At 36.8% G+C, this 21,433-nt stretch overlaps 1 protein-coding gene across 1 annotated transcript in view; it reads right to left on the bottom strand.

Annotated features, from left to right (window-relative positions):
- The window catches only part of RBM25 (RNA binding motif protein 25), a 57,699-nt gene that overhangs the window by 23,991 nt on the left and 12,275 nt on the right, over positions 1 to 21,433 (bottom strand). Inside the window, exons 4-6 of the mRNA XM_001916283.6 lie at positions 20,274 to 20,441; positions 13,786 to 13,843; positions 10,693 to 10,853 (exon numbers count right to left, since the gene is read on the bottom strand). Of these exons, the coding sequence (XP_001916318.1) occupies positions 10,693 to 10,853; positions 13,786 to 13,843; positions 20,274 to 20,441 (387 nt within the window). The remainder of the gene's footprint in view (positions 1 to 10,692; positions 10,854 to 13,785; positions 13,844 to 20,273; positions 20,442 to 21,433) is intronic.

The following is a 21,433-nucleotide window of genomic DNA, read 5'->3' as shown; positions in this document are numbered from 1 at the left end:
CATATACCCCAAAGTATTTATCGATTTACTTAATAAAAACATACTGTGCACATTTTCAGACACAAACAAAAACCAGCTCTTCTGCACAAATGCTGTCTCTTGGTCACAATGCATGCAACTTTATTTGGGGTGAATTTCATGCCTTGTGGCTCCTTAGTATAACCTAGCAGTGATTTCATAACTCAACCACCAGCATTGTGAAAGCTATCTCTAACGGATACTTATTCAACAAGCATTTATTTTTTAAATTAATTTGCTCAACAAATTCTTAAGAGCCTACTGGGTAGACAGGACACTACATGAGATGGCAAAAAATTCAAAATTGAAAAAAGAAATAACCTTGCCCTCAAGCATTTAACAATATAGCATAAGAGGTTATGACACAGATAAGTTCATTATAAGTCATTATGTGGTATTACACAATGGACCACTGTGAGTTTCTTACTTTCTCAGACCTCCCTCTTCATCCAATCTTCTTGTAGCCAACTTTCAACTCAGCATCTTGGACAAAGACAAGATGCTTTACCCAAGAACTGTAATTAAATTGTTAAAATTATTTACCAAAAATATTGTAAACTCTAATTGTGGTGATGTGTTCCTTTCTTAAATTAATAATATATCACAATAAAGTCATCATGCAACTTTCACTAAAACCCCTTCAGTGATACTCTGCTGCTCCATGGGTTTTAAGAATTAACCCTCCAGAATTTGTCACTAAAACTGTTGGTCCTGAAACACAGATGGCTATTTCAACTCAAACTCTCAGCAGTTGAGACCTCAATTCTTTATTATGAAAATATGCTTTATGAGATAGCATCCAGTCTGCCTTTAGCACTTTCCCTACAAACTAAATTCCTTTCCATGAATGTTCTACATCTCCATGCTTGTCTAAGTATAAGGACAGAAGTGGAGTTAGTAAATCCAAAGCCTACTCATCTAAAAATACCCACAGCCCCTAAATTCCCTACCACCACCATCCTACATCAAAATTTAAATATTACTGTAACTGGTCTTACCTAAATTACAAATAAAGCACTTGGAGTGAACTAATTCACACTACCTTGCGAATGACTATTGTCCCTTGATCTATGGAGAAAATGTACATTTTTAGAAGGAAAGTTTATTAGCCCAAATCTCTTAACTGATTGTTAATGTAAGAAAAATAAAAACAACTAGATTTATCATGGAAGGAAAAGTTATTTTTGGTTTCAACTAGAGCTCTACCTCTGGTTCCTCAATCATAAACAATTTCCTGAGTTCCGGTTTCTGCTTCTGTTTTAGAAACAGTGCATTCAATAATACTGAGCAGCAAAAGGTAAAGGGTTTAGCAGCACAAGAGGATCACAGAAATCAACTGAATATCTAAGGTGTTTATGTGGCCAACCTATTTGGCTCTTTTCAGAGGTATCAAAAGCTTCAATAGTAAAGCTACTGGTTGTAAAGCTGAAAGACAGCTCTTCTAGGCTCACTCTTTGGCACTGACTTCTAGAGTTCAAAACAAGGACTTCTTTGGGAACTGAAGCAAACACAGAGCTCTTTCTTCTGAGAAAACGTAGGCTCAATCAGACTAATTTCCAGGCAAAGATGTGAAGTTTTCCAGCATCTGTCCTTAATTAAAATATAATACAAGCGGCTCTTTCCAGAGATTATCTGTACTTCCAACACTTGCCAGAATTCGTTCTTGAATGTGTAGTCAACAACTACTACTTGTGGCCATCAAACAGATAATCTACTCCTATATTGCTATTGCTGAACAGCCAGAAATCAACAGGACATAGATCAGATCAGCACAGCTACCTCAAATGAAATAGTCTTTGAAAACTATACTCAAATACTCAAAAAAGCTGCCTCTACAAATTCTGCAAAATCTAAATAAAAACATTCAAGTGAACTGTTAGACAGGCACATAATTCCTCTTAGAATTCTGGGTCAGGAAAATTATCTCACTCTTTCTAGAAAAACTTGTGTTTCTTTTTCAGTCAGAGAACTACACAACTAATTGTGTTTTCTCTTTTGCCTGAGAGTCAGGAAAACGCCTAAATAAAGTAACAGAAGTTTCTCAATGTCTCATTCTCAAATCATCCACTGTGGATCACTATTTTCTAAATCTCTCCAACAAATCAATAATAAAGGAGAAAAAACAAGTACCCTCTCATATTTTATCTTGAAAAATCATTGTAAACCTGTAATCTACTCCACAACAGTTATATTTATTTGGAAAAAAACATTTTTTTATCTGATAGAATTGCTAGACTTTTTCTTTTTATCAATATTGTTGAATAAAATTGACATTCCAGGAAAACATGCTGTTTGTCCTGTGATTTCAAGTACCTCTGGGCACCAAGCCAAGTATACCCAGAAGTCATGTCTGTTAATTTGAATTTCATTTGAAACAACTGTTCTGTTTTTGTGGGAGATGGCTTCAATTCCATTCTTGAAGACATAAACAAAATTGTGTTTCCTCTCGCTAACAATGATTACAGATTGAATCAAAGTCACACAATTGTGCATTTCCTTATTTATACAAATACACAGTGATTTGCCTCATGTACACCATTTGCAAAGGCTACAAATTAAACCACCTCACAAGCTAATGATTAAAACAGTCAAACGATGAGTCCCAGGGAATTCTACAATAAACTTTGAAGACACTGAATCCGTGCTTTATTTTTAAATAAGAATTCAGTTATCACAGCAAGGAAAATCTGAAAAGTCTCATTGCAGTTGTTCTTTTTTTTAAGGTTTTAGTGATGTGACAGACAATACTGCTGCTCTGAGATACAATTTATACTCTAGAGAAACTGCATTTTATCATTTCCTTATGTAATAGCTAGGTAAGGACAGTAAGATTATCAGGTGAGCAATATTACTGCAATTGTTATCCAATAAATGTTTATTCCATTCTTGCTATGAGCAAGAAGTTGTCCTAGGTTCTACGGAGGTACAAGATGAAGAGACACAGTCTGTGAACTTACTGTACTTTCTATCTTGCAATTAGAGAATGGAGGTGGATATGGGAATGAAATAGGGTACAAGGGGCTGTGAGAAATGGAGAGACACAAACAACATATACTACAGCGGAAATTAACATAACAGTAAAAAACTGCTTTATGTGGCAAGAGAGGATTTAATCCTGCCTGAGATGAACTGAGGGCAGGAATGATGAAAGCTATATGAATCAAATAACACTTTAATTATAACTATATGAATAGAATTTCAACAGGTAGCCTGGATGGACAACAGGGACATAAGATGTTAGCAAAGCACAAAGGAAGTTTGCAGGGATATATGACTGACATGGAACAGGATCGATGTGGGAAGCTAGAAAGGTAGAATGGAGCAAGCCTTGAATGCCATGCTAAGAATATGAGGCTTATACGGTAAGAAATTCAAAATTCTACTTATGTTTTAGAAATACAGGCAGTACTGCAACAGATGAGAGGAAACTAAACACAGAGAAATCAGTTAAAACATTACTAAAAATCTGAAGAAAGCTACAAGTGAATAAAGCTTGTTTAGGGGCCGGCCCAGTGGCACAGCAGTTAAGTGCACCCATTCCACTTCAGCTGCCCGGGGTTTGTCAGTTTGGATCCCGGGTGCAGACATGGCACCACTTGGCAAGTCATACTGTGGCAGGTGTCCCACATATAAAATGGAGGAAGATGAGCATGGATGTTAGCTAAGGAGCAGTCTTCCTCAGCAAAAGATGAGGACGGGCAGCAGATGTTAGCTCTGGGCTAAACTTCCTCAAAAATAAATAAACAAATAAATATAATTTAAAAAGAAAAAAGTTTGTTTAAAAAACAATACTCAGAATTCAATCCTTTACTAAAGAAAAACAAATTCACATATTCCAATTAAAACTATATTCATCCAGGAGAGGGGGCTGAGCAAAATGGCGGGGTGAGCTGACCCGGGATTCTCTCCCCTCCAAAATACAACAAAAGTTTGGAAGAACTGAATTTCAGAGAATAAACATAATACCAGCTCGTTAGAGACCTACAATACCAAGAAGGCGGAGATCATAAACCTTGCTTTACACCCTCGGAGGCGCTGGAACGGTAGGAGAGAACATCGTTCCCTCCCCTAGAGTCTGCAATCCCCATGGCGCGGGTCGGAAGGGAGCGGGAGAGGGGCCACGCGACCGGGGGATCATCCAGGACTCCTGCCACTGATTCAGTGGAGACCCGCTGACGGGGGGAAAGCTTCCACCCGCGGGGACCCCATAAATCAAGGGCCTTGGGAGAACAGAGAACAGAACTGATCTGAACCCAGACTGGCGCGAGTAACAGCCCCTACGCACCCGCCCCCCCCCCGCCCCCCCCCCCCCCCCCCGCCCTGCCGGCAAAGCCAGTGGGCGCAGCCATCTTGCCCCAAGGCCAAGAGCTCATAACACGCGGCTCTCGACCCCCATCTAGTGGCACAGGCTGTAACTGCAACTGAATTCTACCACCATGCGAAAAAACCGCTCCTCTACCATCCAGCAATTTATAAAGGCCCCAGACCAGAAGGAAAACAATAAAAACATAAAATTAAGTCCTGAGGACTTGGAAGTAGGTAAACTAAGTGATGAGTTCAGAGCAGCTATAATCAAAAAACTCAATGAGGTAGAGAGAAAGATAAAGAAACAAGCCGAGTTCTGGAGTTACTTCACAAAAGAGATTGAAATCATAAAGAAGAATCAAACAGAATTACTTGAGATGAAAAACACAATGGACCAGATAAAACAGAATACGGATTCCCTGAATGCCCGTGTAGACAACATAGAGGAGAAAATTAGCATAATCGAGGACAGACAGGCTGAATGGTGCCAGACAGAGGAGGAAAGAGAACTAAGAATTAAAAAAAATGAGGAAAATCTCCGAGAGATAATGGACTCAATGAGGAGTAAGAACATAAGGATCATAGGAATTCCCAAGAATATGGGAAAGGAAAATGGAGCAGAAAGTGTGCTTAACGAAATCATTGAAGAGAACTTCCCAAATCTAGGGATCAATGGAGAAATGTGTGTAGAGGAGGGTTTTAGATCTCCTAGATTTGTCAATGTAAAAAGACCTACTGCAAGGCACATAGTAGTAAAGTTGGCAAAAAGGAAAGATAAGGAAAGAATACTCAGGGAAGTAAGAAAAAAAAACAGAATAACCTATAAAGGAGCCCCTATCAGACTGTCAGCGGATTTCTCTACAGAAAACCTACAAGCTAGGAGAGAATGGAGTGACATATTCAAAGCTTTAAAGGATAAAAATCTTCAGCCAAGAATACTCTATCCAGCAAGAATTTCCTTCAGATATGAGGGAGAAATTCTTTTCCAGACAAACAAAAGTTAAGGGAATTTGTAACCAAAAGCCCTCCATTACAAGACATCCTCAAGAAGGCTCTCATACCTGAAAAAAGAAAAAAGGGAGAAAGGGGACACAATCCACAGACTAGGGAGACTGATGGATAGAACCAGAACAGGATAGAAAATATTCAATGATAGCATTAGGATAAAGGTAAGGAAACTACCAAAACAAGGACGATCTTAGCACTCTAACTACCAATTAATAAGACGAGTTGGAATAAAAAATGAAAATAATTATTTAGGAGGGGAAGAGCAAAGGGTCCAAATCAGTATTGGTCAAGTAAGTAAGAGACCACCAGAGAATAGACTATATTATACACGAGATTCTAAATACAAACTTCAAGGTAGACACTAAAATAAACTACAGAACAGAGTCACAAATCATAAATAAGGAAAAATCTAAGAAACCCAGCATAAGAAATTGCAGTATTAAATGGGTAGTCTAAAGCAAACAGGAAAAGAAATGCAGGAAAACAAGATAATGAGCGACAGATTAACAGCACTAAGTCCACATGCATCAATAATCACTCTCAATGTGAACGGATTGAACTCTCCAATAAAAAGACACAGAGTGGCAAAATGGATTAAAGAACAAGATGCAACAATTTGTTGCTTCCAGGAAACACACCTCAGCCCCAAGGACAAACACAGACTCAGGGTGAAGGGGTGGAGGACAATACTTCAAGCAAATAGCAAGGGAAAAAAGGCAGGTGTTGCAGTTCTCATATCAGACCAAGTAGATTGCAAAATAAGACAGGTAAAGAGAGACACAGAGGGACAATATATAATGATCAAAGGGACACTTCATCAAGAAGGAATAACGCTTATAAATATCTATGCACCCAACACAGGAGCACCAAGATTCATAAAGCAACTATTAACAGACCTAAAGGAAGATGTTAAAAACAACACAATAATAGTAGGGGACCTCAACACCCCACTCACATCAATGGACAGATCATCCAGACAGAAAATCAACAAGGAAATAGTGGAGCTACATGAAAAACTAAAACAATTGGACTTAATAGACATATATGGACCACTTCACCCTGAAAGAGCTGAATACACATTCTTCTCAAGTGCACATGGAACATTCTCTAGGATAGACCATATGTTGGGAAACAAGGCAAGCCTCTACAAATTTAAAAAAATTGAAATAACAACAAGCATCTTCTCAGATCATAGTGCTATAAGGCTAGAAATTAATTACAAGAAAAAAGCTGAGAAAGGCACAAAGATGTGGAGACCAAACAACACACTACTGAACAAGCAAAGGATCATTGAAGAAATTAAAGAAGAAATCAAAAAATACCTGGAAACAAAATGATAGCATGCCATACCAACTCATATGGGATACGGCAAAAGCTGTATTAACAGGAAAATTCATCGCAATACAGGCACATCTTAACAAACAAGACAAATCCCAAATAAGCAACCTTAAAGCACACCTAACTGAACTAGAGAAAAAAGAACAAATGAAGCCCAAAGTCAGCAGGAGAGAAATAATAAAAATCAGAGCAGAAATAAATACTATTGAAACGAAAAAGGCAGTAGGAAGGATCAATGAGACAAAGAGCTGGTTTTTTGAGAAGATAAATAAAATTGATAAACCACTAGCCAGACTTACAAAGAAAAAAAGGGAGAAAGCTCACATAAACAAAATCAGAAATGAGCGAGGAGAAATAACAACAGACTCTGCAGAAATACAACAGATTATAAGAGAATACTACAAAAACCATATGCCAACAGAATGGATAACCTAGAGGAAATAGATAAATTCTTGGACTCCTACAATCTCCCAAAGCTCACTCAAGAAGAGGCAGACAATTTGAACAGACCAATCACAAGGAAAGAGATTGAAACAGCCATCAAAAACATCCCAAAGAATAAAACCCCAGGACCAGATGGCTTTCCTGGGGCATTCTACCAAACTTTCAGAGAGGATTTAATACCTATCCTTTTCAAGCTATTCCAAAAAATTAGGGAAGATGGAACTGTTCCTAACACATTCTATGAGGCCAACATCATGCTGATACCAAAACCTGACAAGGACACCACGAAAAAAGAGAACTACAAGCCAATATCACTGATGTACATAGATGCAAAAATTCTAAACAAAATTTTGGCAACCAGAATTCAGCAATTCATCAAAAGAATCATACATCAGGATCAGGTGGGATTCATACCAGGGACACAGGGATGGTTCAACATCCGCAAATCAATCAACGTGATACACCACATCAACAAACTGAGGAACAAAAACCACATGATCATCTCAATAGATGCAGAGAAGGCATTTGACAAGATCCAACAGCCATTTATGATAAAAACTCTGAACAAAATGGGCATAGAAGGAAACTACCTCAACATAATAAAGGCCATATACGACAAACCCATAGCCAACATCATACTCAATGGGCAAAAACTGAACCCCATCCCCCCGAAAACAGGAACGAGACAAGGATGCCCTCTATCACCACTCTTATTTAACATAGTACTGGAGGTCCTTGCCAGAGCAATCAGGCAAGAAAAAGGAATAAAAGGAATCCAAATAGGGAGGGAAGAAGTGAAACTCTTGCTTTTTGCAGACGACATGATCTTATATATAGAAAATCCCAAAGAATCCATCGGAAAACTCTTAGAAGTAATCAACAACTACAGCAAAGTTGCAGGGTATAAAATCAATTTGCATAAATCAGTAGCATTTCTGTACTCCAGTAATGAACCAACAGAAAAAGAACTCAAGAACACAATACCATTCACAATCGCAACAAGAAGAATAAAATACCTTGGGGTAAATTTAACTAAGGAAGTGAAGGACCTATATAATGAAAATTACAAGGCCTTTCTGAGAGAATTGGATGACGACATAAGGAGATGGAAAGACATTCCATGTACATGGATTGGAAGAATAAACAGTTAAAATGTCCGTTCTACCTAAAGCAATCTACAGATTCAATGCCATCCCAATCAGAATCCCAATGACGTTCTTTACAGAATTAGGACAAAGAATCCTAAAATTCATATGGGGCAACAAAAGACCCCGAATTTCTAAAGCAATCCTGAGAAAAAAGAACAAAACGGGAGGCATCACAATCCCTGACTTCAAAACGTACTACAAAGCTACAGTAATCAAAGCAGCATGGTACTGGTACAAAAACAGGTGCACAGATCAATGGAACAGAATTGAAAGCCCAGAAATAAAACCACACATCTATGGACAGCTTATCTTTGACAGAGGAGCTGAGGGCATACAATGGAGAAAAGAAAGTCTTTTCAACAAATGGTGCTGGGAAAACTGGAAAGCCACATGTAAAAGAATGAAAATTGACCATTCTTTTTCACCATTCACCAAAATAAACTCAAAATGGATCAAAGACCTAAAGGTGAGACCTGAAACCATAAGGCTTCTGGAAGAAAACGTAGGCAGTACACTCTTTGACATCAGTATTAAAAGGATCTTTTCGGACACCATGCCTTCTCAGAGAAGGGAAACAATAGAAAGAATAAACAAATGGGACTTCATCAGATTAAAGAGCTTCTTCAAGGCAAATGAAAACAGGATTGAAACAAAACAACCCACTAACTGGGAAAAAATATTTGCAAGTCATATATCTGACAAAGGCTTAATATCCATAATATATAAAGAACTCTTGCAACTCAACAACAAAACATCAAACAACCCAATCAAAAAATGGGCTGGAGACATGAACAGACATTTCTCCAAAGAAGATATACGGATGGCCAATAGGCACATGAAAAGATGCTCATCATCGCTGATCATCAGGGAAATGCAAATCAAAACTACACTAAGATATCACCTTACACCCCTTACAATGACAAAAATATCTAAAACTAATAGCAACAAATGTTGGAGAGGTTGTGGAGAGAAAGGAACCCTCATACACTGCTGGTGGGAATGCAAACTGGTGCAGCCACTATGGAAAACAGTATGGAGATTCCTCAAAAAACTAAAAATAGAACTACCATACGATCCAGCCATCCCACTACTGGGTATTTATCCAAAGAACTTGAAGTCAGCAATCCCAAAAGTCCTGTGCACCCCAATGTTTATTGCAGCACTGTTTACAATAGCCAAGACGTGGAAGCAACCTAAGTGTCCAGCAACAGACGAATGGATAAAGAAGATGTGGTACATATATACAATGGAATACTACTCAGCTGCAAAACAGAACAAAATCATTCCATTTGCAATAACATGGATGGACCTTGAGAGAATTATGTTAAGTGAAATAAGCCAGCGAGAGAAGGATAATCTGTGTATGACTCCACTCAAATGAGGAATTTAAAATTATGGACTAAGAACAGTTTAGTGGATACCAGGGGAAAGGTGGGGTGGGGGGTGGGCACAAAGGGTGAAGTGGTGCACCTACAACATGACTGACGAACATTAATGTACAACTGAAATTTCACAAGATTGTAACCTATCAATAACTCAATTAAAAAAAAAAAAAACTATATTCATCCAGAGAAAAATGTCTTGAAGAATATGCAACAAAAATGTCTCGAGTGGTTACTAATAGAGATAAGATTACAGCTGGCACTCAATTTCTATATAGTTTGCTTTATTTTATGAGGTTTTTTACAAAGAACACACAATGTTTTTGTATAAGGGGAGAAGGACGTAACCAATAAAGCTACTTCTATTTTGAATGATAATGAAAGACTGAAGAACGTCAAGGTTATTTTATTTTTGTAGAGACAGGAAGGTAATAATAAATCTATTTTGGATCCATTCATCTTGAGGTGCCAAAAGGAACTAGGAAGGGAAAACAAAGAAATACATACTCGGGTTTTACCTATTTTTCGCTTTGTTGAGAAGGAGTAATAATGCATACATTATGACACAACACACAAAAATTTCCTTTACTTTCCCTTCACTTAATATAACCACCCACCTGAGGAAAGCAGTTAAGACTTACTTTCATTGATTTCAGAATCTGCGTACTTCTAAAAGAGAGGGCAACTAATAAAAATTGTGTAGGTTGAAACATATTTTGTACTTACTTACAAAGCTGCCTTACTGAATTAGCTCTGTTTGGAATAGTCTGTACCAGTGTTTTCTCTGGCAAGTGAACCTGTCCAGCCTCCCTTACTACCTTCATCCCAACCAGGAACAAGCAAACCAACAGTCATCCACCCACTATGGGTAGACAAAAGACTTAAAATAACTATAAACTATATAAACACCCTCCTGCATTTTAGCCACAAGCACATATGATGATGATGGTGATCTTGTGAAGCCCCATCCTAGATTCATTTATAATGAGCAGTATTTGCCCTGAAAGAGCACAGCTGACCTAGAGAAGATAATACTATAGAAAACATACCCCATTAGAAGCTTTCTTCTTTGCTTTCCATTCATCCAGTTGCGCCTTTGTCTTTGCATCAACTTTAACAAGTAGCTTCTTCTCTCCAATCTGCAGGTCATGCAATAACCTGAGTGCACGGAGGGTAGACTCAGGCTCCTTATACTCACAGAATCCAAAGGCTAGCAATGGATGTAAAGAATTAGTGAAATATCAATACAAGTATGAAAGATGAAAACTATTTACGGAAAATTAAAATCACTAGAGACCAAATGTTCTAGTGTAAGGATTATTCACGTTGTTAGTCCTCCCTTTCCTTCAATTATCTCTGATGAAAATTTCACTTTTAGCACCCTCAGATAACCAAAAGAAAAAAGAGAAAACAAAACACAAGAAATGAAGAAAAATTCTAATCAGGCAAACTGCTACTTATTAGAAGTGCTGATAAAATATTTAGCAAAATCAGCAAATTTCATGATTGAGTCTTTTAATTATTTCACAAATTCATTACATCCCAATTTCTAAATAGCTACAAGTAAGTGAGAACAGGCTGCTTGAACCTAAATAAGGCACTGTTCAATGTTGAGATGTTAAACTACAAAAGTACTAATCTTTTATCCTACTTACCAGTCAAATTTTTCTACACTTATTTCTTTTTAATAACTAGTCTCACTATTATTACTATGACTTCAAATCAAATAATTAAAACAAAACTAAATTTAAAGAGTAATCTAAAAATTGAAAATAAAATCAAACAAATGAATCCAAATATGTATAGAGTTAATGACATAACCATACAGAGAGGAACAACTCTGAATGATTTTAAAACAGTAAATTTATCCATACATTTTTAGTGCGATATATCCTAAGGACAAAAAGACCTGTCAATGAAAAAGAAAATCTCAATAATCATATTGATGACAGTGTTGGTGTTATTAAACTGAAATTGCTGCATGTGAAATGTGAGCTAAAGCAAGCCAGTGATGATTTAATAGTCCATCATCCCCAGTGTCCTAGCAACTCAGGATTCTCAGTGTGAGAGAAAAGAAAATAAATATATGACAGAAAGGTTAAACAAACACCTTTCAATCTTGAATTTGAATTAATGTACACTGGAAAAACGTAAAAGCAAAGACAAAAACACTCTTAGAATGAGTACATCTAACTCCCACACTGATTTTGAAAGTAATTTCCCACTAAAAGGTACCAGAGTTCCTTGGAGAAACGCTGATCCCAAGTCTGGGGCAGAAAAACTACTAGATGAGCTTGGAATATCTTGTTGTTCTACGTAACAAGGCAGTTAGATATAACAAAGGCACTAGGTTTGTGTCAAAACCAGTGGAGATCCAACAGAAGCAACTTAAGACAATTTAAGCTTCACTAGCAATAAAAAAAATTAATCCATATTAAATATAACAACAAATTGAATATGCTTCAACCCATAAGTTCAAAATGGTTCTTTAAAAAACAAAACAAAAAAAACAAAAAATGTTATGGCTAGAGGATGGCGAGGACACACGCTCATTCTTTTGAAAAGTGAAAGGAAGAACCAAAGCGTTTATCCCGTTTTTCTTATATAAATTGTACCTCTAAGTAATCAAACATTAGATGGAAGGGGAAGATTATCTTTACATAAGTATTCTATTAATAAATGAAGATTTGTTCTTTGATGGAATGATAGAATTCTTCAAAATAGACCTTTTTTGCAACCCACCAATGAATGGATCAACCTAGGGACTGACAATAAACAGCTGCTACCATTAAAAAAAAGGTAACCCAGTTTGTCTCCTGATGGAAGGACACTACCTTTAGAGAATTCTTACAAATAGAAGAATCAATAAAAATAACACACACAAACTCAAATCTGACCAAGTCTCAAGATACAACTACCAATCAGTTTACATAAAACACAGAGGACAGAGGTACGTGGTATATTATTCTACTGGAGCTTCAATCAGCAAATCCAGACTACAGAAACACTACTGTGCAAATGATGCAGTTTCTTCAATAAATAATTGCAAGAGAAAAGAGACAGAGAAGAACTTAAAATATTGAGACTTAAAAATATGACAACCAATTGCAATGTGTGGACCTTCGATGGATCATGAATCAAACAATTAAAAAACTGACATTTGAGACAACTGGACACCTGAACACTGACTGGATATTGACCAAAGGTTGGCTATCTGAACACTGACTTAATGATATTAAGAAAAAGTTAATTTTTTTAGGTCCTATAATAGTATTTTGGGTATGTTTTCTTAAAAGCCCTTATCTTTTAGAGACACATACTAAAATATTTATAGACAAAATGATCTGGTGCTTAGGATTGCTTAACAATTATCTTAGGAGGAAATAGGTAGGGTACAGGGTAAGCACAATTGGCCGTGAGTTGATAAAGGTTAAAGCTAGGTGATAGGTACATGGGAGTTTATCATACTACTCTAATTTTATATACACATTAATTTGTCCATAATAAAAAGTGTTTAAAGGGCCTGGCCCAGTGACATAGTGGTTAACTTCCCACACACAGCTTTGGCAGCCCAGGGTTTGCAGGTTCAGATCCCAAGCGCAGACATAGCATTGCTCATCAGGCCACTCTGTGGTGGCATTCCAAATAAAATAGAGGAAGACTGGCAGATGTTAGCTCAGAGCCAATCTTCCTCACACACGCTCCAAAAAAAGGTGTTTAAAGACTGTATATGGAACAGGCATTTCTACTAACAGGTACAAAAAGAAGAGTTTGCTTTCAAGACTAACAGGTCATTTCATCATTTTTCTCCTACTTTCTTCCTAAATTCTAATTATTCCATCTTGATCATACACTCCTGCTCTCAAATAAAAAGGACTTTTTAAAGAAATCTTATTAGAAACCACTTAGCCTGAATAATTTTTCCTTTCCTACCTCCTTCCTGTTATACTTTTCCACTTTCTTAATCTCAACTCTCAGCCAACATCGTCCCAATTTTCATTAATCCTATTTCGATAAGAAGGAGGATAAAGAGTGCTAATAGAATACTCTCAGGATTAAGGACAATGAGAGTAAAACAGGCAAAAAGTGATTTATGCACATAGGTTAAAATCATCTCAATAAATAAGGAAAAAATTACCTACCTTGAAGTTTTCCAGATGCACCTTGTACTCTCTTCCAGCTCAAAACCAAGCCACATTTCTTAAAAAAGAAACAAAAAAAGATTATCAGTTAACAAAATAAACTAATTTGTAATGCAAATAAGAGCATAATTATATTCCCACTGGGAAAAAGCCAGAAGCCAAATAGAAAAAAAGATCACATCAGCAACTAAGTTTCTTAAAATTCTCTCAGTTCTCACAAATCTATTATAAGAGAGAAATTTAGCAAGTAATTTTAAAGAAAAATATAAATTCTTACTGACTCTTATTTGCAGAAAATTGCCTACCTTTTAGTAAATTAGAAATTCTACAGCATTATTTATCCTATCAAAAAGTATATATAAAAGCCAAAATGCCCAAGATTATAAGAGTTAAAACAAACTATACAGTAAATTCAAGTAATATTTCAAGTCCATAAGAATTGTTTTAAAACACATGTATATATTATAAAGGATTGTTAATGACACAGAGAATTGCTTGATATGGGATGCAAAACTTACAAGAGATACGAAATAGCAGATAAACATTGATTTTACCAATGTAAAAAAAAATTTCCAAAAAATGATCAGAAATATTTCAAAATGTTAACAGGGCAGGCTGTGTGAAGGCTAGGATATTAAGACAGTTTACTTTCAAAGTTTTAAAATATCATTTCTAATTACAGTATTAAAGTAAAAACTAAAAGGCAAAAAAAAAAGTTATTTGTGGACAATGATAACTGAAGATTGCCTAAGCTGAGAGAGAAAACATGAAATTTTCACATCTCCTTTCAGAGAGGCCACTGAAACAATAACCAAAGAATATAAAAGATAAAAACCCAGAAGGTCAAATACAGCATGAGGAAACAGCAGCAGAGTTCAACAAAATTTTGAAAAGACAAAACGCAAGCAAATGGATGGTGACTCATTCAGTAGAGCAAAGAAACCTCTCCAAGGGTCTACAGATGCAGATACTGATGAGAAAGAATTAGGCTAACTGATTCTATAAAGCCAAGTGGACATGGACTGGAGGTAAAAGGCACAATGGAGAATGGGGCTAAAGAATGAAGCTGAATAAAAACAGGTGCTTGCCAGAAAATATGTATTTGGAAACATCAAAACCTCAGAGTTCTTTTCAAGTAACTACCCTTTCTCTGTCCCCAGAGAAGGAACTCTGAAGAGTTCTTTTCAAATAACTATCTTATCCTCGTCCCCAGAGATGACAGCTTGAAGAGCTACAGTCTGAAGAAAGTGAACAGAACAGGCTTCAAATGTAGAGCATCAGATACGAAAGAAGATCTGGATGAGACACAGAGCAGGTAACAAGGGAAGAAAATAAAGGTATAAGAAATGCTTCAACTCTGTCCTTAACCCCCAACTCCACACAGCCAATCTAGAGAAACCAACCAGCCTCAAAAAACAGACCTACACATACTAACATTCAAAACCTTTGGCTGCCAGCTACATTACCCTATAACAACACCCAATATTTTATAAACCCAGCTTACGCACACAAAAGCCTTTTAATCCTTAACTCTTAATTATGAATAATCAAGGATCACCATTTAAGAAAAGCCTTAAAAGCAAAAGAAAAAAAACTCAGAAATCCAAAGAAAGCTTAAAAACAAAACAGTGCTGCACATATAAATCAAGAACAGGTTCTAAAAAGGGGTATTTCAGGGGCCAGACCTGTGGCCGAGTGTTTAAGCTCGTGCACACAGTTTCAGTGGCCCAAGGTTTAGCCAGTTTGGATCCTGGGTGCGGACATGGCACTGGTTATCAAGCCATGCTGAAGTGGCATCCCACATGCCATAACTAGAAGCATCCACAACTGAAAATATACACAACTATGTATTGGGAGGCTTCGGGGAGAAAATGGAAAAATTATATCTTTAAAAAAAAAAGGGATATTTCAAATTGAAAACATATACATATGTCCCTACAAAACTTCATACATGAATATTCACAGCACCATTATTTATAATAACCAAAAAGTGGAAACAACCCAACTGTCCACCAACTGATGAATGGGCAAACAAAATGTAGTATATCCATTAAATAGAATATTGTTTGACCATAAAAAGGAATGAAATACCAATATAAGCTACAATATAGATGAACCTTGAGAACATTATACTAAGTGAAAGAAGAGAAAACACAAAAGGCCACATATTTATGATTCTGTTAATATAAAATGCCCAGAATAGGCCAATCCATAGAGACAGAAGTTACAATAGTGGTTGCCAGATACCAAGGAGAGGAGAGAATGGGAAGTAACTGTTAACAGGTACGGAGTTTCTCCGTGGGATGATAAATGTTCTGGAATTAGAAAATAGTGATAGCTGCACAACTTGCATAATATATTAAAATCTACTGAATTGTACATAACAAAAGGGTAAATTTTATGGTACACGAATTTATACCATATCAACCTGGGTATATGAACCCAGTGGTACAGTGGTTAAATTTGTGCACTCCACTTTGGCAGCCCAGGGTTTGCTGGTTTGGATCCCGGGTGCAGACCTACACACCACTCATCAAGCTATGCTGTGGCAATATCCCATATAAAAAACAGAGGAAGACTGGCATGGTTGTTAGCTCAGGGACAATCTTTCTCAAGCAAAAAGAGGATTGGCAAGACATGTTAGCTCAGGACCAATCTTCCTCATCAAAAATAATTAAATAAATAACTTCTCTAAGAAATAGTGGAGATTATGGAGGGAGTGAGTACAGCCCTGTTATTTTTCATTATAAAATCATTCAGTATTATTTCACTTAATGATGTGCATGTATCACCTGAATAAAATTTTTTAAACTAAGACAAAAAGAAAATCAATGACTTTACCAAGTCAAAAGAACTTACTACTTATGCTTAGAATAAAAACTTCAAAGGAATCAAACACCATTGACTGCTAAAATCATTATTTTAAAGGCTGCTAGAGAAAAGGACTCATATAGTCTCAAAATATTAATCAAAAGATTACTTATTAATGACAAAGGGAGAAAAGATACCCTTAAAATGGAGAGATTTGCAATCAATGTGATCCACCACATTAACCAAATGAGGAACAAAAACCACACGATCATCTCAATAAACACAGAGAAAGCGTTCAACAAGATCCAACATCCATTTATGATAAAAACTCTCAATCAAATGGGTACACAAGGAAAGCACCTCAACATCATAAAGGCCATATATGACAAGCCCACAGCAAACATCATACTCATGGGAAAAACTGAAAGCCATCCCCCAGAGAACAGGAACAAGACAAGGGTGCCCACTTTCACCACTCTTAATCAACACAGTACAGAGGTTTTGGCCAGAACAATTAGGCAAGAAAAAGAAAGAAAAGGAATCCAAATAGGCAATGAAGAAGTGAAACTCTCACTGTTTGCAGATGACATGATTTTATGTATAGAAAACTCTAAAGAATCCATCAGAAAACTATTAGAAATAATCAACAATCATAGGAAAGTTGCAGGGTACAAAATCAACTTAGAAACAGCAATGGCATTTCTATACTCTAATAACGAACTAACAGAAAGAGAACTCAGGAATACAATCCTATTTACTATCACAACAAAAAGAATAAAATATCCAGAATAAATTTAACCAAGGAGGTGAAAGACCTATACAATGAAAACTATAAGACATTACTGAAAGAAATCGACAACAACATAAATAAATGGAAAGATATTCCATGCACATGGATTGGAAGAATAAATATAGTTAAAACGTCCACACTACCTAAAGCAATCTACAGATTCGAAGAAATCCCAATCAGGACCCCAATGACGTTCTTCACGGAAATGGAACAAAGAATCTTAAACTTCATATGGGGCAACAAAAGACCCTGAACAGTCAAAGCAATTCTGAGAAATAAGAACAAAGCTGGAGGCACCACAAGCCCTGACTTCAAAATATACTACAAAGCTGTAGTAACCAAAACAGCATGGTACTGGTACAAAAACAGTCATACAGATCAATGGAACAGAACTGAAAGCCCAGAAATAAAACCCCACATCTATAGACAGCTGATCTTCGACAAAGGAGCCAAGAACATATAATGGAGAAAGGAAAGTCTCTTCAGTAAACGGTGTTGGGAAAACTGGACAGCCACATGCAAAAGAATGAAAGTAGACCATTATCTTTCTCCATACACACAAACAGACTCAAAAGGGATCAAAGACTTGAAGGTGAGACCTGAAATCATAAAACTTCTAGAAGAAAATACAGGCAGTACCCTCTTTGACATCGGTCTTAAAACGATCTTTTTCGAATATTATGTCTACTCAGGGAAGGGAAACAATAGAAAAAATAAACAAGTGGGACTTTATCAGACTAAAGAGCTTCTGCAAGGCAAAGGAAACCCGGATCGAAATGAAAAGACAACCCACCAAATGGGAGAAAATATTTGCAAATCATATACCTGACAAGGGGTTAATCTCCATAATATCTAAAGAACTCACACAACTGAACTACAAAAAAACCCCAAACAACCCGATCAAAAAGTGGTCAGAGGATATGAACAGACATTTTTCCAAAGAAGATATATAGATGGCCAATAAGCACATGAAAAGATGTTCAACATCACTAATCATCAGGGAAATGCAAATCAAAACTACACTTAGATATCACCTTTCACCCATTAGAAGAGCTATAATCACCAAGACAAAAAAATAACAAATGTTGGAGAAGCTGTGGACAAAAAGGAACACTCATACACTGCTGGTGAGAATGCAAACTAGTGCAGCCACTACGGGAAACAATATGGAGATTTCTCAGAAAATTAAAAATAGAAATATGGTATGACCCAGATACCCCACTACTAGGTATTTATCCAAAGAACTTGAAATCAACAATACAAAGAGACTTATGCACCTCTATGTTCACTGCAGCATTACTCACAATAGCCAAGACATGGAAGCAACCCAAGCACCCATCGACTGATGATTGGATAAAGAAGACGTGGTGTATATACATGTATACAATGGAATGCTACCCAGTCATAATAAAAAGACAAAACTGTCCCATTTGCAACAACATGGATGGACATTGACTGTATTATGTTATGCAACATCAGCCAGACAGAGAAAGACAAACACCGTACGATTTCACTCAGATGTGGAAAATAAATACACAAAGAGAACAGTTTAGTGGTTACTGAGGGGAAGGGTGTTGGGGGGTGGGAACAAGGGATAAAGGGGCATATTTATATGGTGACTGACAAATAATAATGTACAACTGAAATTTCACAATGTTATAAACTATTATGACCTCAATTGAAAAAAAATGGAGGGGCCGGCCCGGTGGCACAGCAGTTAAGTGAGCACATTCCGCTTCAGTGGCCTGGGGTTCGGCGGTTCGAATCCCGGGTGCAGACATGGCACTGCTTGGCAAGCCATGCTGTGGTAGGCATCCCAAGTATAAAGCAGAGGAAGATGGGCGTGGATGTTAGCTCAGGGCCAGTCTTTCTCAGCAAAAATAAATAAATAAATAAAATAAAATATGGAGAGATTTGCCCACTTTAATCAAGTAATTAAACTTAGCACCAAAAATAGGACCAAGACACATCGTGTGCCTCTTGTTATGCTGCGTTGACAACAAAACATCACCTGTGAACCATTCTTGCAAAAAATGCTGACTCTGAATCTATGAGCAAACAATTAGTCAAACGCAATCTGGGAGAGACATTTTGCAAAAGACTCAGACTCTTCAAAAATGTCAATGTCATGAAAGAAAGAAACAAAACGAGCACACAAAAAAAAGCTGGGAATTGTTCTATATTAAAGAAGCTATCTAGGGGCCGGCCTCGTGGACGGGTGGTTGAGTTCGCATGCTTCACTTTGGCGGCCCAGGGTTTCGCTGGTTCAGATCCTGGGTGCAGACATGGCACCACTCATCAGGGCATGCTGAGGCGGCATCCCACATGCCACAGCTAGAAGGATCCACAACCAAAATATGCAACTATGTACTGCGGGGATTTGGGGGGGAAAAAAAAGAAGCTATCTAAAGAGGCGTGACAATTACGTGCAATGTATAATCCTTGACTAGATCAGAGCTCAAAATCAAAAAACAGCTATTATGGAAATTATTGGGAAAATTAAATATGAACTAATATATGTATATTAGTTAACAATACTGTACCGGCCTTAAATTTCTTACGTGTGATACTGGTTTTGTGATCATGTAGGAGAATGTCCTTGGTCTTAGGAGATACAAGAAGTGTTCAGAAGTAAAATGTCAAGTCACAACTTACTCTCAAATTATTCAGGAAAAAAATGTGTGTAGCATGTGTGTGTAAAGAGAAAATAAACAGGGCAAAATGTGTTACAAGGGTATCCACTGTACTACTCGTTCAACCTTTTTGCAGGACTGAAATTTTTCAAAATAAAAAGGAGAAATTAGTCAGTCTTCTTTCTGCTTTTTCATAAGTTTGAAATTTACAACAATAAAAATTTTAAAAATGAAAAACAAACAGCTTAACTTACAGCAAGGAGCTGTCTTATAAGCATGTCTGAAGCCTTCTCAGAAATGTTGCCAACAAAAACTGTAGTAGTGGGACCACAATTTTCATCATTTTCTTTAGTCTTTAATCCTGGATGATCCTTTCTTGCTCCCAAATGCTTTCCCACCATAGACACAGTGGGTACTAAGACCTGAATTGAAGAAAGGCAATAAAATTTGATCTGGTAATTAAATTTCCTATCATGTTAATGTAACATTAGGCTAAAAACATCAATTTTAAAGCAGTAAATACATTATTATTAAAGGTTCTACATACTTAAAAGCTCTTAAGCACAAAACATGTTATTAATGTAAACTTATTCATGACAAGTAATGTTCTGTTATTAAATTACCTTTCTTTCAAAAACTTGGATAGAAATTTTTTATGTTTAACACATAATTTTTAAATGTTTAAGACATCATAAACCATTGAAAACTACCAAAATATATCCAGCAGTTTCTTCACAACTGTACTCTGTACCAATATAAAAGGAAATTTCAATTGTCCCTGCTAATCCTCTTGCACAATATTCAAGTACTTCCATAGCACCCTCCCCACATTTAAATTTATCAGTTACTCTTCTCTCCATCTTATTTTCCCTTTGTAATTTTCAGCTTCCCAACGGAAGGAATAGTCTTCCTCATCTTTGTACCTAGAACTGAACTGAGCAAAATAGCCACAGTAGGCAATGAATAAGTAGTGGTGAACTGGAAGAGTTGCTCCAAACCCCAACTCCCACCTTCTCCTAGGCTGAAATGCCAGAGAGTAAGTACTTGTCACGTGGAGGTTTTCCAAAATAGCCAAACAATGGGTGTCGAATGCAAGAAAAGCTGGACCTCCCTTTGGTATCCCCCATATCTTCTTAGTTAGTGGTCAGCAGATTCCTATTTTCTCACATAGTTCCCATCGCCCTTTTACTAAGAATAACAACACTCCCCTCCCTTTTCAAAACCCATAGGTAGAAAAACAGTAGAAAGTAATGAGATTTACCCTCCCTTATAGTGGAATTCCAAATGAAGCCTAATATTCTATCAGTTAACTCAAAGAAAAATTGTGGTTAAATAAAAGTTAACAGGGTTATAACTTATTCATGTGTTACAGTGTACTAGCATTCTTAGCTAAAATGGTTAGAGTGTACAGAAT

The sequence above is a fragment of the Equus caballus genome, chromosome 24, assembly GCF_041296265.1.
Source record: "Equus caballus isolate H_3958 breed thoroughbred chromosome 24, TB-T2T, whole genome shotgun sequence".
NCBI classification, from domain to species: Eukaryota; Metazoa; Chordata; class Mammalia; order Perissodactyla; family Equidae; genus Equus; species Equus caballus.
This window is presented reverse-complemented; position numbering and strand designations above follow the sequence as displayed.